Consider the following 17,506-nt stretch of genomic DNA (forward strand, 5'->3'; position numbering starts at 1 on the left):
AAATGCAAATAGAAGTAGGTATCCCAATCAAAGGAAATAAGTACCCAGACTCTGCTTGATTGTGACCCTCATTTTCTGATTTCCTCTATGTTATTTTGTCGCAAACAAACGTCATTCACCTGACAGATGGAGGGCCAGGGGGCTCCAGCAGTTGACGGTATCACTCTGCAAAAAGTTCCTGAGGTACACTACGACGCTGCCCCCGCCTCACCCCCTAACATCTGCTCCCAGGTCTCAAATTTGCCCTAGAAATGTCTAAAGAGGGTTGTCAATATGGTTTGATAGGCAGTGCTTGTATTTCCACCCATGTTTCAATATTACTTAACTTTTGGGGAATTGGGAGTAAATCCAAGATGGTGGTTTGAAGCCACTTGGCACTAAAGCTCAAACAAACAAACAAACAAACAAACAAACAAACAAACAAACAAACAAACAGTGTGGGTTTTTTTGTTTTGGTAATGTGGCCCAGAGTAGGTGTCAGGAGTGATTCCTCCCACAGCGCTTGGGCCCTGGCAGCTATCCAAGTATGCCTTATGGTGGTGCCGGGCTCATAGCCAAATCTAATTGGCTTTGTGTTTATGTTACTATTGCTAGGATAGAATGGTTATTTTTTTAAAAAAGAAAGTATGGAAGCAGCAGCTGATCATTGTTGCTAGGATCTTATTCTCTCTAGAGCATCACCTGCTAAAATATCCCACCTCTGCGTCTGTGGTGAATGTTGCCAATCTGTGAACGCTTTTGCTCTTGAATAACACAAAAAAATTGCCGGAAGGGACACAAATGTCTTGTGTAGGAGGAAATATTCAAAAAACGTGCCCCGTGGCTGATTTCATTGTTACCCTAGGCACCAACTCAGCATTCAAAAACACTCCTCTTACACAACCTAGGTGGAATTTGTAATTACATTTTCTTCAGAGCTAGGTTTTAATTCCAACACACTTGCCATTTAAATAGGTGATGTTGTACAGCAAATTTCCTTGAATGCTTCTCTTGCCTTTTTTTAAAAGGCCTGTTGTTAAAACACTGTTTTCGCTATTGTCATGATTTTCTATCTTTAACTTTGCTGATACTGAGCAGGCAGCATCCAAGCATCTATAGAGATTCTCTAATGTAGGATAAAATGAAAGAGCAGAAACAGTTGTGCTTACTTTGGCAGTCTCCCAGGCCATCGGTATTGCCATGCTCAATGTCCTGCTCAAATGCAAGTCTAAACAAAAGAAAGAAACAGGCTGGTGAGAATTACTGCACTCACAGGCCTCAACACACTGAGCCTAGAAGTGAAAGGAAGAAAGAGACAAAACCCGCTTATTCTTCTAATACTTGTCCACTGCAAGCAGAAGAGGATTCCTAATGAGACCCCCAAGTATTCCTTCTCACCCTTATCTTTACGTGACAACCAATATAGAACCAGTACTGTTTTGCAACATGGACACATGTCAGGACAGATAGCTTCTGTGCCTAGACATCTGATGTGATCATGCCATGGTATTTAACTGAAACTTAAGGAATATATATTGGCATGAAAGATGCACTGTTCCCCTCCCCCCCCCCCAACAACCCCCCCAACAACCTGGAGAATGTCTGGGGCTCATTTCATAGTGTATGAATCTAAAAACACCAAGCAGGAAATGGTCATTCAGAGTGGCAAACACAGTGTTAAGCTTATGCGGAAAGGTTTGCTATCTGCCCATGAAAGTCCTCATTGGATATATATCAATCTCTTACAAAAAAGTGGTTTAGGCACCCCTGTTCTGAGTTAGTACATCACCAGCTTCATAACAATGTGATAAGGAATCTGCAGCTAAGGCATTTTTTTTTTACTTCTTAACTTAGAATGTGAGGAGGTATGTGCTTGGTAATTTGATATGGTATTGTGCTGTAAGGAAGCCCGTATCATTTAATTAATTAATTAATTAATTATTACTATTAATTGACTTTCTATACCACCCTATACCCAGAGGTCTAGGGGCGCGTTTAGGGCGGTATATAATTCTCAGATTTTCTGAATTGTGCAATACTGCTGTGCCATGAAACCACAATAATGACTTGGCATCTTAGCACAAGGCAAGTTATCCTAAATGTTACGCGACAAAGAGGTGAAAAGAACACAAAAAATGTTTTCTGGTGGACTCTCCATCTTGCATGTCTATGTAGCTCCAATCCTACTAAGAAATAAATCTGCCTACAATAGTACCATGGAAGCATAGAGAATAGAAAGAAAACAAATGTTTATTGGCTGCCTGTTGGTTTTCATCAGAACTCTATTCAAAAGCCTATTTGAGCAATACTGTAACTGCAGGTTAAAGTACCTCTCAATGCGAATTATAACTTACGTTGTTCCGGGTAACAGCTGCATGCATGCCCCACTTTCCTTCATCCAGCCACAATACGGGTCCCTAGATGCTATGCAGGCCCTTAATAGAGGAGACAGATACGGAGTTCTTTGCGATCAGTAGCTCAATGTCAATATCAATGAATCAATACTTTTGGGTGTTTGAGAACGGAGTTAGCAGGTGAGAGGACACACGTGAAGAAGTACCTACTTTTTGCACTTGCCGTGACGCTCACACCTTCCGAGGGGAACCCTTATTAAACAGTTAGAGAATGCTACATAGAGGGCACTGCTTTGCTTATCCAGCTGCATCCCTATAATTCTCTTGTCTTCCACCCCATCATAGCTGCACCTGATTTGGAGGTGGAGAGAAAGGCCGTTTGATCAGCTCAATGAAATCAGAAAGACAATTTGTTTACAACAGAAACATTTCTCAGACAGGATTAACTCATGAAAGTAGAAATTTCCAGCTTACAAAAAAAACAGGCACATAAGCAATTTAGGTTCCCCATCTGCTGTCCTGGAGGGGGTTGGATGGTACAGAGGGAGAGGTGTCTGGCTCTGTTGCCATGTACCTTCCAACTTCACCTGTATAACCACAAGCAGAAGCCAGCACTAGCAGTATCCCTGCTGGTAGTAGCCAGCAGATGCTCCTGAAACAGGCTAGAAGGCCGGAGGAGAGCTGGGCTGGTCAAGTTTCCACTGGACCACAAGCTGGTCTGGCTACCAGCAACATGCCCAATCTGGGCCTCTCTCCTGTGCCAGTGTGGAACTGGTGTGTCGGAAAAACCACCAGGATTTCCATGGCCTGCCTTCCCTCCTAATCCAGCTGTGCTCTGGACTTAGTAGTCACTCAGCCTCTCCATTAAACCTTGCTGCTGCCTGCCAGGAGTTTGGTTTGCTCCCTAAATCATATTTTCATTTAAACTAATATCCTAATTTGCGGAGCCTGCTTAAGAGACTGGCAGGTAGGGTGACTCAGCATAGAGTGACAGGGAAGTTTTGCTTTTGCCTCCTTGGAAGCACATCCAGGGATGATAAGGTTGTGGAGTGCCTAGGGAAAACAATCCAACCCCACTCCTTGCTATCTTCCCATATTTCATCCACTACGTTTGTGTGTCTGTGTGGAGGGGGTGTTGTTTGCCAACTTAAAGGTAAAGGACCCCGACCATTAGGTTCAGTCGTGACCGACTCTGGGGTTGTGGCTCATCTCGCTTTATTGGCTGAGGGAGCCGGCGTACAGCTCCCGGGTCATGTGGCCAGCATGACTAAGCCGCTTCTGGTGAACCAGAGCAGCTCATAGAAACGCCATTTACCTTCCTGCCGGAGCGGTACCTATTTATCTACTTGCATTTTGACGTGCTTTCGAACTGCTAGGTTGGCAGGAGCCGGGACCGAGCAACAGGAGCTCGGGGATTCAAACTGCTGACCTTCTGATCGGCAAGTCCTAGGCTCTGTGGTTTAACCCGCAGCGCCGCCCACGTCCCTTTTGCCAACTTACAGAGACACATTTAAGTGTATTTGAGAATTCGTATACTATGAGTACAGGAGAATCCCTGCATCAAAAGGTTGGAAGGTGACCAAAATGGCAATGGGAACAGTGTTGACAGGGCTACTGCAGTCATCCCCGTAACTTCCTTACACATTAATTTAACAGGCCTGAATGCCTGAAGAGGCCTATAGTTGCAATACCCAAAATAATGTGTTTACTATTTCGTGTGTGTGTGTGTGTGTGTGTGTGTGTGTGTGTGTGTGTAGGTGTGATTATTTGCTGTGATTTGCTGACCACAGCCATTTTTTAAATGGGGAAATTAAAATTCCTGAAAACAACAACATATATTCCACATTCAATACTAATAAAAAAACCCCACCAGTTTCCTTGGCTCCCTACCCCCATTGGCCTGCACTATGTGTGAGACTAACACATATAGGAAAGAAAACCAACGATACATACTTTTCAGAATTGTAAATGCTCATCTCCTCCAGGAAAAGACTGTCATTTAAAAAACCACTGTTTCCTGTCCTGACCAAGAACTTCAAAATGATTCCCTTCTCTGATCCAAGGAAAACCACAGTGTGATTCCGATTTGGCCCAGCAGCATTATCCACAGCAATTTTGGTCAGGCGGTATCTGGAACAACATTGCAGTTTTAATTATCCCAATAGGCTGTCATTTGCTTTATCTTCTTTTTTTCCTTTCTTTCACTTTACAGGTCAGTATTTAGTATTTTTATAAGCAGAGCTTATTTATTCATATGTAAACACAATTTCCCACTTAAAATAGACAGATCCAAATTATTTCCACACAGGACATGATCATCATGCCTAGGGTGGGCCAATATGGCTAAAACAACAAGGCCACTTTGAAAGCTAGATTTATTCAGCAACTTTGAGGCAAGCACACAGGGAGAGCCATACACTGGGAGTGTAGAGGTCATAGCATCTCACTGTCTGATTCTCCATTTAGTTTAGTTCAAATCTGTTACCTAAAGCCATAAGCTATCATAATATAAAACAATTCATTGAGAGCTTTTTGCATGGTTACTGAATTCTGTATCCTATTTTTCTATGTGGTCCTATATCTATGTACAAAACTATCCATTTATTCCTGAAACATGTACAACTAAATATTTACAACATACAAACACCATCATTCATGTCAACATGTCTGTGAATAAAATTATTGTACAAATATGCCTGTGACACAAAGCTCACAAATCTTCTGGTGCATATTCCAGTCCCTAGAAATGTGTTTCTGAAGGTAGCTGACCTGTGTATCCTTCTGGAGAAAAATAACCCCTCACTGTTTCTTCTTAAGTTGAGCCATGGGATTATTTGGATATGAATAGTTCTCTTTAAACACTTGTGTAAACATTAACGCTTTCCATAACATATCCTGACAGACATCAGCATATCCTGAAAACATCCTAGCAGACAGCTTTCATATCCGGTGAATGTACCTTGCAGCTAAATCAAAAGTATTTAAAATGCTGACTCTTAAAAGTAAATGTGTAAGTTGGTGCTTCCTCTCTAACATAGACTGAGGGTAGCCTGGATGGAATTAGTAACAACTTTCCATTCATTAAAGTTCTATGATACCCAGAAGGTCCCAGGATATCGGCTGGAGGGACATGAACTTATGACCTGGTTGAAACTGAGCATGTCTGGTCAGAGCCTGGATTGGAGATCTTCTGGCAGATGGATGTATGCTATCCTTGGGTTTAATGATGGCTCAGTTGGTCAGAGCGTGGTGCTGATAACACCAAGGTCACATGTTGAATCCCTATATGGGATGGTTAGATATACCAGAATTGCAGGGGGTTGGACTAGATGATCCTCAGGGTCCCTTCCAACTCTACAGTTTTATGATTTTATAGAAGAAAGGTTAGACGTAAATGTAAGGAGATTAAGAAGTAGTTCTGCAGGAACTTTCTTGTCTCTGTCCTAACCCATTAGAATGCAACAGTTGCCTTATTGGATTACACCAAAGGTCCATCCAGTCTAGCATTCGGTTTCCAAATATGGCTAGCCTTACTGGAGTCTTTCTGAGTCTGGCTGGCATGTCAGCATCCTAAATAATCTGATTATCTACAGGCATGGTCATTTCCCCATTTCTACCTCTCTCTGTCTCCAGAAGATGTTTATTTTTAAAAGAAAATAAGCACTGCTCTTAGTACAAATATTTGGGGATGCACCTGTAAGCTCTTTCCATTGTCAACACTGTCCAATTATTTATTGTCCTCTATTTCCGGTTTTTAACTAGTTTCCAAAGCACCTCATACATAGATGCATGGCTTTAATGTATGGACATTCAAAAGATCAACATCAGTTCATTACCAAATTTGGACAGGCAGACATGAAAGGAAACGGAATGGAATATATTTATTTACCTGACCATCGTTCGCAGAAACCATGGCTTGTTGACAATGGATGGAACAGCTTCATCCATGAGAGAATGTGTTTTGATGAAGTTCAGAGTGTCATCTGGGAATTCATTGGAAGAGATGTACTTTTCAAGTGATGTTGAGCCAGCACAAGAACCTGGCCTAAATCAAAAACAGGGAGGGAATGTGATTATTTATCGCTTTTGTGCAAATATTCTATATAAACTGTTTTCCTAAGCACCTGTTATGAAGTGAGAGTGTGCCAGAGGCTTTGTAGAAGCTGGGCAATGCATAATGGCACCAACTGAAGCACTCTTAGATTTCCTCTGGGCCTAGTCATTCCACAGTGCGAAAGTAGAATTCAGCCCTCAGTTCTGCGTTGTGGGAAAACCTGATTTATGGCCATAAATTTCCTAAGCAGATTATGAAGTTTGTAAAATGCAAGTTCACAGTTCATCCATCCACATGGAGCCCAATAAACACATACACAGCTTGGCAAGATTCTGCTCACTCCTTAGGCGTGCTCCAGATTTTCTTTTCCAACACTCTCTTTCTTGGAATTAAGAGCACTTTATTTAATTTGCAAGGGAAATGTTACATTTTTCTGAAACTGTGAAAAAAGCTGCTTAAAAACACAGCTTGAAGGGTGAATCCAGCCAGCATTAGAGTAAACATCCTCTTTGCTATGGCTCCCAAGAACATTTTATTTTTGACAAATATGAAAACCCAAGCCTTTTCAGCATGAGTCTGCAGAGTCCTTTAATAAGACACAGTGTTATCTGTCTTCGATAACTGGAATACAAATGTGCTCAGTTTATTCCTGGAATCTCCCCAGTACTCTCATGGAAACTGGGCCAGAACAGTCATATATTGGCAACAGAAAGATCTACTTCCTTTTGCTGAGTATGCCCTACCCCAACAGTTCCCTTCTGCACAATTCCTTCTTGTCTAATGTAGCTGTGCTTGTCCAGACTTTGAACTCCTAAAGGAGACACTGCAAGTCCACACAGCAAAATGATAGACACACACAGACAGAGCAACTGCAAAGATGGTTCCATTAGCCATTGCTATGAGCCAATTACAAACTTGTATGACTGCATTGCTGCAATTGTGCCAATGGAGCATTATTTGACAGCCACCTCTCTCTCTCTTTCTGTGTGTATGTACACATAAACCATGCCTGTAATTTTGGGTGGAGGAAGTGTATATGCATGAGCAATGTGCAAAGTTTAGTACAGGGGTGGTTAGGGAGGGACAAAACTGAAATGAAATGTGAATACCATTAGAAGTAAAAAGGGGGTGTAGAAAAAGAACTTTCTCAGGAGCTCAGGAGATGAGGGATTAAAAAATAAATTCTTTTAAACCAACATCTTCCTTTACTTTCACATCCTGTTTCCCTTACCTTGCTATATAAATGGGAAATTTCATTTACTGCAGGGGTTCAGTTTTGTTTAGTCAGAAAAAAGCAGGCAGGAATGGATTTACCACACTTTGTGATATAAGGAGGGCCCATATGTCCCTTCCAGAGAGAAGGAACAATCCAGGGACTGAGGAGATGGATCAGGTATCTGACTCTGAGCCCAATGCTGGTGATGAGGGGCACCGTGAACCTGAGGAATCCCACAGCATCAAGACCCACAGAATCAGAGATGGGACCCCCCTCCCAGACCCAATGAACCATGTGCCTCCTACGCTATCCTCCAGCTCACTGGCACAGAGAGTTCATTGAGGGAGACCATGGTATGAAGGATAATCAGCCATCTTCTGGCCAGAGGCGTGACCCTTTGACAGCTCAGTTGGTAGCCCTCATGTCTGATCAGTGGGTGAGTTAACCTATCACTGCCTGCTCTCTTCATAGCTAAATGAGAATGACAGAGAACGCCAGGTCACGTGGGAGCATTTGCAACCATCTTTTTTGTGGCACAACACAACACGGGACTTGGTCCAGAGTCACGTTCTTAACCAGACCTTTTTTTCCGGAGGAATCTGTTTAACTCTCCTTTGCTCTCTAGGAAAGAATGGCACAGAGTAGTTGACTGCCTCCTAAAATAATTTTTTCCATTCCCGCATGACGAAACTCATTACAGAGAGTGGGGGAATATAAACCCGTTTGGTTTATTATGGAGTTACGCTTCCATCTTCTCTGCATTTGCCTCTGTACCTCACTCAATTCATGCATACGAAACCAATGATCAAACTCCCAGCCCCAGAACTGCAGCATACTTAGCAAAGAAAAGTACCTGGGCTTGGGCACTCGTTCATCAGGAACTGGTGTCCATATTGAATCTGGAGACTTCTGTTCTTTGAATCTCCCAGTAAATACATTGGCAATGTCAAGAATATCGTAAGCGCAGACAGCAGAGCCAGGGATGCTGCAATGTGACATTTCCAGAAATAGTTACTCATTCTGAAGTTATGCATTCTTTTTTTTCCATCTCAGAAACATGCTGCATAGAAGCCTTCCTGTCAAAGGCCATTCCGTTCTGAACCTTCCAACCTCTGGGTACTGACAATAAAAAATTGCCCCCATACAGACATTTGAGATGCTCCACTGGGCAGCCTGCTCCTGTCAGTACGGCTTGCCTCCAAAAAAGATTTTTAATAAAATAGCATATTACATTAATTTTGAATTCCCTAAAAGATTAAATGACACAGTTCTGACAACTTCTGGTACCAAGAAATTACTGGATTATCAAAACCACAGCACATTTTCTGGATGCAAACTGTGTACATTTGTAACATGTTTTTGATGTCAAATCTTCCAGGCCCTGCAAAATCTTTAGCTGCGTCCTAGAAACCATTCAGATGCCCAGAGTGGATACACTTTGCATACTGATGCACATCGCTCAACCCAAAAGTTCAGCAAAAATACCTACCCATCCGTTGCGGTTCTGAAAAATCATTCGATTTTCCTGTATGTTTCTGGCTGAGTTCCTATGAGCAGGAATTTGCTTAACTCGGTCAACTATAAAGAGTTTGCAGAAGGAAATGCAGCTTTGCCTTACACCCACTAAAGTTTAAATTTGAATTTCCAGACTATTTACATGTAACCTAATAGTAGCAATCACTAAATATAATTACAGTCTTACACAAACACTTTTGGAAGGGCTCGGATGTTTCCCTTAGTCAATGACTTTCAGGTATGATTTATTCATTGGTCTGCCTTTGTTGTTTACACATGATCTACCGTAGTACATTTGTGTCTGACTTAAGCGATATGATTTCTGATCAGATAGCAAAGCACCATCTGGCTGAGTCATAATCCCAATTTAAGGTGGTGAGTTATTATCCTACATCCAACCATTGGAATTTGGCTTTTGGATGTGAAGAGATATAAAAGACGCTGCTACATGAGAAAGCTAAAACGGAATGCTAAGTAGATGGTTTGATTATCCAAAAGTGGAAATACGCGGAATGAAAATTAGTGAAAGATGAAGGTGGCATTTTCTTATCTCAGGGTTGCTTATATACATTCAGTCAAGTTTTGGGTTGCCGTGTAAACTCATCGGCTGAGAAATAGTCATGATGGTGCTTTCCATCATTTGTGGAAAGACATATATTAGAAAGACTTAATTACAACCCTACCCTATCATAGGGTGCTGCCTAAACTCAGACATAAAACTTATTAGCGGAACAGTGGCTTTCTCTCAGTGAGAGAGTTAGTGACAGACCCACACTGGCAAAACTGCATTGCTTATAACTGTGCCTGCGTCGTGCCAGGTATATGCATAGCCGGATAGCTCAGTTGGTGAGAGCGTGGTGCTGATAATGCCAAGGTTGCAGGTTTGATCCCTGTATGGGACAGCTGCATATTCCTGCATTGTAGTGGACTATATGATTCTCAGGATCCCTTCCAACCCTGCAATTCTATGATCAGAGAGCAAAAACAGTGTCACTCACTACAACGTGGTCCACATCCACAATGCAGCATGCCAGCGGCCTAAGACTGCTTCACATATTACTAAGAAGCAGGTTCACGCAGAACCTGCTTCCGGCTTGTGTTTATAGAATGGCTGTTAATAATTAGGCAGCTTGGTCCAACTTCAGGAAAAGTGTCTGTACTGCTAAAGGACCAAAATCGATGTGGCCTGTTCCTGATTGCCAGTTAGATGAAGCTGCTTTAACTGAGGCAACCTAAGCAAATGTTGCAGCCAGAGAACATAGTATGGCCTCCTCTGGACACGGCTGGACTCCCCTTGAAGCAGCAGGTGTGTATTCTCTCCTGGATTCAATGACAATGTGGCCTTGGTGGCTAGGAGAACCTACTTCCAGCTACATCTAGTGTGCAAACCACAAAACCTCCTGGACAGAGACAACTTGGCCATGGTACTCCATGCTCTGGGAACCTCCACACTGGACTGCTGCAATGTGTTCTGTGTGGGGCTGCCCTTCAAAATGGATGCAGCAAATGGTGCAGAATGTGGCAGCTAGAATGGGATTCAGAATGGCTGTAGGGACTCTTGTGAGCCCCGTCCTGAAACATTAGCACTATCCATTTCCGAGCCCAATTTGTGGTGCCTTCTTTAATGTATAAAGTCCTTTGGGCCCCAGATATCTGAAGGTGCACTTCCTACTGTATGTGCTAGTCCGGGTATTATGATTAGTGGATGAAGCCTCGTTGGTAGTGCTACTCCCTCAGGGACTCGGGGGGGGGGGGCAGTGGCTTATGACAGGGTCTTCTCTGTGTTGGCCCTAAAACTGTGAAACTCTCTTTCTAAAGAGGTGTGCCTGGCACTAACACTTTACATCTTTTGTCAGCTACTTAAGACCCACCTGTTTACTCTTTCCTTCGAAAGTGAGGTTTGTTGAACAAGACTTCCCTCCCAATCAACTATAACGTGACAACCTAAATTTTCTGGTTATGTTCTAGAACCCCACTCGAAAACAGCGGCAGGCTGGAAGCGCCCCAATAATAGCTGAAGGGAAAGGAAAACGGGCTGGTGGGGTGCCCTGAAGGAATAACAGAGCTAATGAAAGTTTACACTGTGAGCATTTTAATGTTGCTAAGGACACAGTTAGGAAAATGCAGGAGAAAGTTAGACTTCAACCTATTGAGGGTTTTTGGTTTTTTTAAATGCTTCCTCCCCCACCCCCATCCCCCTTTGGCTACACACGTTATTCTCAACACTGATTTTCTTGCAAATAAAACGTGTTTACTTCTCGTGTTGGCTGTATTTTCAGTTCATGGCTGAATCATTCCCAAAGCAGCTGTTCTAATTTGGTTGTCAATAGTAGCTATTATGCCTCGCTGCCTTGCCCCTTCTCCTCGTTTTTTTCGAGTAGCAGGAGGCCTCCCTTTGACAGTGCCGAGCTTACCCTTTGACTCCAGGTAGCCAACGCAGAGCTTGAATGCATGAACTCAGGCTCTCCCTCTTCCATCAAATGCCCCTTCTAATAGAAAGCATGGGAAAGGAAACAGGCCCCAGTTGTCACAGGAGCAATTTTACTTTAATTAGCATATTTGCCAAAGTTTCCTGGAGACCTTAGCAACTGGAGATCTTAGCATGTTCCCATAAATTACTGAAAGTGTGTGGTAATATACCAGCACTTACAAATTCTTAACAGATGAGGTGAATGCTGTAAAAGTCTTTTATTAGCTGACCTAAAAAACTATGGGTGTCGGAATAATGGGCCCTGTTACTTTTATTTATGACTCGTATTGCAGCAGAAAGGAAAGGACTTCGCCAGGCTCAGGCCATCTGCTGAGCTGGGTGCCTTGCAAGGGAAAAGGAAGAGGCATCCATTCACAGAAAGGAAACTCAAATCTATCATGAGAGAGAATTATTCCTACTTGGCATGCAGGCACTCTTTATTTCCCTCTGAATCACAGGGAGTACAATCTGTTAGGAATCTGTCCTGTCGAAATGCTTTGGAGTTACTCAGCAGTGCTGTTCCGTTCTGTTTCATGAGCCCTATTCATTTCAAAACAGGGCTGGAGTAGAAGGCATTCCCCAATGCGTTTCTGAGGACTGTTTCACCCAGTCACAGCAGAAGCAGGTGAATTAGGAATCCTTCGCTTAATCTCACCAAGGGCAAAACTGGAACATGCCTCCTGGTGTGAAATGTGTGGACTCCCAATGCAGCTCATACAATGTGCACGAGCACAGATTGAGGAGGGCGCCTTTCCACCGTCAGGCATCAGGGAAAGGGGATACGGGTATCACATGTGCTTCCACTCTCGCCACCTCTATTGACCCTGCTGATCAAGAGATGCTACCAGTAGTGGAAGCGTCATGACAAAGTGGCTCAGTGAACAATGGGTGCTTGCTCACTAGAACCCTTTAGCTGTTGTTTCCCACTGGGCTGAATGAGCCTTACTAACTGAAACTCATCCAACACAACAGGACTAGTTGTCGGAAAGCCCTGTGAGAGTCATCTGCAGTGGGATGCAAGCAATTTTGTCTTCAAAAGGTTTTGCAAACAAGTCCTAGAGAGCTACTGTCAGTTCTACCACATCCTTTGGACCAGACTGTAAGAGGCCCCACACCACCCAGGAAAAGCTCTGGTGGACAGCATAGTGAGGATGCAATGGAGGCAGCAAAGTATGTCTTCTTGGCTGCCTTTACTGCCACTAGGTAGACTTGCATTCAACCAGATATTTCCTCTCCCCGTGTTTGATCCGTCTCCTAGCTTGTTTCCTAGGCCTAAGCTCTGGAGTATACCAGAGAGCCAAGTAGGCGCCACAAAGTGGGAGAGGGCATTCAGGGGTGATCATGTCAATGGCCTAAGCCATTCAGTTTTATATAGTTTTAATTGCTTTTTAATGATTCCCCCCCCATGTTCTTAGCAGTTTTTATTTTTATATGTAAGCTGCTTTGAGTTCCGTCAGGGGAAAAGGTAGGGAATAATAATAATAATAATAATAATAATAATAATAATAATAATAATAATTTGCCCATGAGCACCCCATAATGCCTGGCTAGGGCAAGTCGGCATTCTAAATCCGGCCCACGGGTGGTCCGGGAATCTGTGTGTTTTTACATGAGTAGAATGTGTGCTTTTATTTCAAATGCATCTCTGGGTTATTTGTGGGGCATATAATAATAATAATAATAAATTTTATTTATACCCCGCCCTCCCCAGTCAAGACCGGGCTCAGGGTGGCTAACACCAGATATAAAACAATTTATTGAAATACAACTTAAAAACAAGATTAAAATAAAAAATAAAAATGCAGCCTCATTTCAGTAGAAACTCAAATCAAAAACTTTTTTTGGGATGAAAACGTCAAGTCTTCACCAAGGCCAATTATCCAGACTGGTCCTACGTGGGCCAGAAGAAAGCCAGGGGAGTCCCCAAATAGGAGTTCCATCACAGAAGGAGAAAGGAAAAAGGAAAGAGGGGGAGGGAATCAAGCTGATTCCAAGCCAAAGGCCAGGCGGAACAACTCTGTCTTACATAGGGATTTGTTCACCCCCCCCCCAAAAAAATATATATAGTCCGGCCCCCAACAAGGTCTGAGGGACAGTGCACTGGCCCCCTGCTGAAAACGTTTGCTGACCCCTGGTATATGACATTCAGTGGCGCAGCTTGGGGTATCACATTTCAGTAGTGCCCTCTGTGCCCTCCCTGCTTCTTGCACTCCATTCTAAATTATAGTTCTGGTATCCCCTACTATGCCTCCAAAGCTCTGCGTCCAGTGCGACCAAACCCGCCCCGCTCCACTCAGTCTGCCTCTGATGACACTTGTACTGATGCTCACTGCTCTTTCTCATGGCTTCTTTTAAAGAGGATCACTCAACTGCATGTACCCAAGTGCAACCTTTCCCACCCTGAAAGTGGCTTATGAGTGGTTGCAGTGCAATGCTTTTCTAAAGAAATGTGTGAGTGCGCACGCTATTAAGCTTCCTTGAAAAAAGAGATACAGTAGAACCTCTCCTTACAACTGCCTCCACTCATGGATGTTCCAAGTTGCGACCATGGCAAACCTGGAAGTAACTGGCGGGTTTGCCGCCGTTCGCACCTGCGCAAGAGCGGGCAATTGTGCACAACGGCGCCTCTCCCAGCGACCGTTTCGCCATAAGGACGGGCCTCTGGAACAGATTGTGGTTGTGAGTCAAATCCATCAGCATACGTCTGTCTGTCTGTGGAATGTACACAGTGGATGTACAGGCCAGATTTAACCTCCAGCTGGATGCCTCTCTCTTCCCCCTTATCTACTCGGGATGGTTGAGGGACCCTACTGAATACATTGGGGGGCACACTGGCTTTGGTGGAGGGAGAGAAAGGGGAAGTCTGTACATGCAATGTTGGATGTTGACCTATAGCTTTTAAAATTGATGAGGGGCTCATGTTGCAGAAAAGATAATGGCAAAGGCCCAGTCATGTAATGCAAGACGCAAGCAGAAAAGAGCGGTGAAAGGACCAGTCAGATCACTGTGTGTGTCGCTGAACACTCCTAGAATCATAGAGTTGGAAGGGACCCCAAGGTTCATCTAGTCTGCAGAAGGGCTAAGCTGGTCTACACCTCCAAAAATTGTACTGCGATTCCACCCCATGTTAAAAATGAGCACTTGGAGAATTGACAAGACAATGGGAAAACATGGGAATGTAATGGGAATGATATCCTTTGGATTCTCCAAAACCACTGAGAAAATTGTGCCAATTTTATGAAGCCGTCACAAAAGTGCAAAAAGATGAGATAGAATTCTCAAAGACCTGGTTCACATGTACTTTTTTAAAAAAAATATGGTTTCCATTATGTGAATGAGTCTCCACAATTTTCAGGCTCACATGCTCCCCACTGGTCCTCTTTTATAGTCCAGGAGGAGGACACTGAATGCTCTTGATTTGGGTTTTCTGCAAACCACATTCCCCACAACATCAGAGCTCAACAAACTATGGCTTGGTTAAACTCCTGCCAGTTGAACAACCAGAATCAATCCAGAATCTCTGAATCTAGCTTGCTGTCATCATTCATACTTTAATAAATCACAATTCCCAGAGTTTAGACATTACTGGAAACTGCAGTTAGTTAAAAATGAAAAACAGATGCTATCGGTTTCCTCCTGTAACATGTGAAAGAGGGGAAGGGTGGTAGGAGGAGGATTAAAACACATAGAACTTGTTCATCTAGCAGGAAAATACTTTGCCATTGTGTCTGAACCAGGCTGCAGACTTTTCCCAGTGATGAAATTTTGATAGTTAAGTGGTATATAAACAGCTTAAATAATTAAATAGGCAAATACACTGGGAAACTATAGAATAGAAGACTTTTTACAACTTCCTCTACTTTGCATTCACAACCACCCTTCCTAGCTTCCATAGTTCTGGCAGAAGACTCGAAAAGCTTGTGGGATTCAGGAGCAATTCAATTCAAAAACTTGCAAGCAACAATGATACTAGTTAAATTACCTGTTGTAAGGGGTGGAGAAGGTGGCCAAGACAATATTGCGACCATTGATATGGATAACATCTGTAACTGCCTGCAGTATGTTGAAATAGAAGTGTGAATCGCCAGGAACAGAGCAGTTCAGCCGTGCCTTCAGGAAGGAAGTCCATTGTTTTTCTAGCACTCGTTGGGATCCACCCATGTCATTCTTGCACACACGAGCTACTCTGGGGAAAACTACCTAGAGATGGGGAAGGTGTGGGGAGGGGGAATAAAGAAACTGAACTATTTATTCATCAAAAAGACTTTGCTGAAGTTCTGTTTCTACCCACCTCCCTATTTTATATATATATATATATATATATATATATATATATATATATATATACAGACAGAAATGGCAACACTTGGCGCTTGGTTTGATCCCATGTTTTCCATAATCTGTGACAAATAGCAAACAGAAGAAAATTCGGCTTTGGAACTCTCTACTAAGAAAGATAAGCTGGTGACATTTCATACACAGCCATAAATCCTTCAGGAGAACTGTTCTCAGCTTGTATAAAACTCATTTCTATGCAGACCACTCAGCTTTCTCTTTCGACAAACAAAAGCACATTCTACATCTGCAATCCACGCAGCCTAAACCACTAGCCTCCTCTGTCCCAAGCATTTCTTTAAAGTATGCAAGCGTCATCAGGACTTTATTTATGTCTGTCTCCTTTTTAACCTTGCAAGCTTTTTAATACATTTATTGTGCTTTTTTATTTATATAAAATATATACATCTTGTCAATAAGGCTTCCATTGTGCTTTTATGATACAGCAAGGCTGAAATTTCCTTCCCATTTACTTCTGCTGTTCTCCAAATGCAGCTGCTTCCTTGCTTTAAAGTCAGGCTTGTAATGATTATTTGGAGCTCTGAATTAAATCAATTTGCCATATGCTTTCCTGCTTAATGGGGAGGAGAAGAAGAAAAGCCCTGTGTCTCTTGTTGCCGTCAGAAGCCAGTGTTTTATATCCAAGGCAGAGTGCAATGCTGTATTCCAACCAACCTTTGGCAGCAGCAGCAGCATCCTCTCAAAACAATGACCTTGCCATTATGATTTATAGCTCTCATTTCAAGGTCATTCCTAACTCACGCTGGCCTACAATATATTTTTGCCCCTTACCTTCCCCATGCTGTGATACTCCACGGCTATTTCTCGAAAGAAGAAGTAGATATAGTTGCCATAATCCACTGCATGGACAAAGTAAGGCTCTGCAAGAAAGACGAAGGGTACAAATAAACAAGGAACTATGAGCAAAACACATCAATTTGGTGTGGGTTTTTAACTCCCTGTTTAAGCAGGAAGACTGTTCCCCTATAGCAGGCATGTCCAACTCTCTGGAGACTGTGATCTACTCCCAGTATAATAAAACTGGCAGTGATCTACCCCATTGTCATTGCCCAGAATTGTTGAGCTTTTTTCTTGGCTGCCGATCACTAAGGATCCTGCAATCGACCAGGAACACTCTCCGATTGACCAGCAGATCGTGACTGACTGGTTGGTCATGCCTGCCCTATAGCATAGAATGGTTGCAAAAACACCAGCATATGGAGTCAGGATCTGTATATGCTACCCACAAAGGGACAAATTTCCTTATTTGTGCTGAGCCACAGTTCGGCTTAGTGTTGTGCGAGAACTGGGCTGAAACGAGCAATCCAGAGTTAAAGGCCTTTCCCACTTACATGCAATGAAAGTGAGGGAGTGGGGTTGCTGCTATATTTAAAGGTAATGGTAAAGGGACCCCTGACCATTAGGTCCAGTCGAGACCGACTCTGGGGTTGGGGCGCTCATCTTGCTTTATTGGCCGAGGGAGCCGGCGTACAGCTTCTGGGTCATGTGGCCAGCATGACTAAGCCGCTTCTGGCGAACCAGAGCAGTGCACGGAAACGCCGTTTACCTTCCCGCCGGAGTGG

General features: G+C 43.2%; 1 protein-coding gene across 13 annotated transcripts in view; it reads right to left on the reverse strand.

Moving 5' to 3' along the window:
- Positions 1–17,506, reverse strand: part of SEMA6A (semaphorin 6A) — a 176,674-nt gene that overhangs the window by 38,328 nt on the left and 120,840 nt on the right. For all 13 annotated transcript variants that reach the window (XM_083576612.1, XM_083576617.1, XM_083576616.1 and 10 more), the window contains exons 9-16: positions 16,716–16,804; positions 15,571–15,788; positions 8,457–8,588; positions 6,223–6,378; positions 4,287–4,463; positions 2,544–2,684; positions 2,334–2,414; positions 1,149–1,207 (exon numbers count right to left, since the gene is read on the reverse strand). In XM_083576612.1, coding sequence (XP_083432738.1) covers positions 1,149–1,207; positions 2,334–2,414; positions 2,544–2,684; positions 4,287–4,463; positions 6,223–6,378; positions 8,457–8,588; positions 15,571–15,788; positions 16,716–16,804 — 1,053 coding nt within the window. The remainder of the gene's footprint in view (positions 1–1,148; positions 1,208–2,333; positions 2,415–2,543; positions 2,685–4,286; positions 4,464–6,222; positions 6,379–8,456; positions 8,589–15,570; positions 15,789–16,715; positions 16,805–17,506) is intronic.

Source organism: Podarcis filfolensis, assembly GCF_964270895.1.
Source record: "Podarcis filfolensis genome assembly, chromosome: 11".
NCBI lineage: Eukaryota > Metazoa > Chordata > Lepidosauria > Squamata > Lacertidae > Podarcis > Podarcis filfolensis.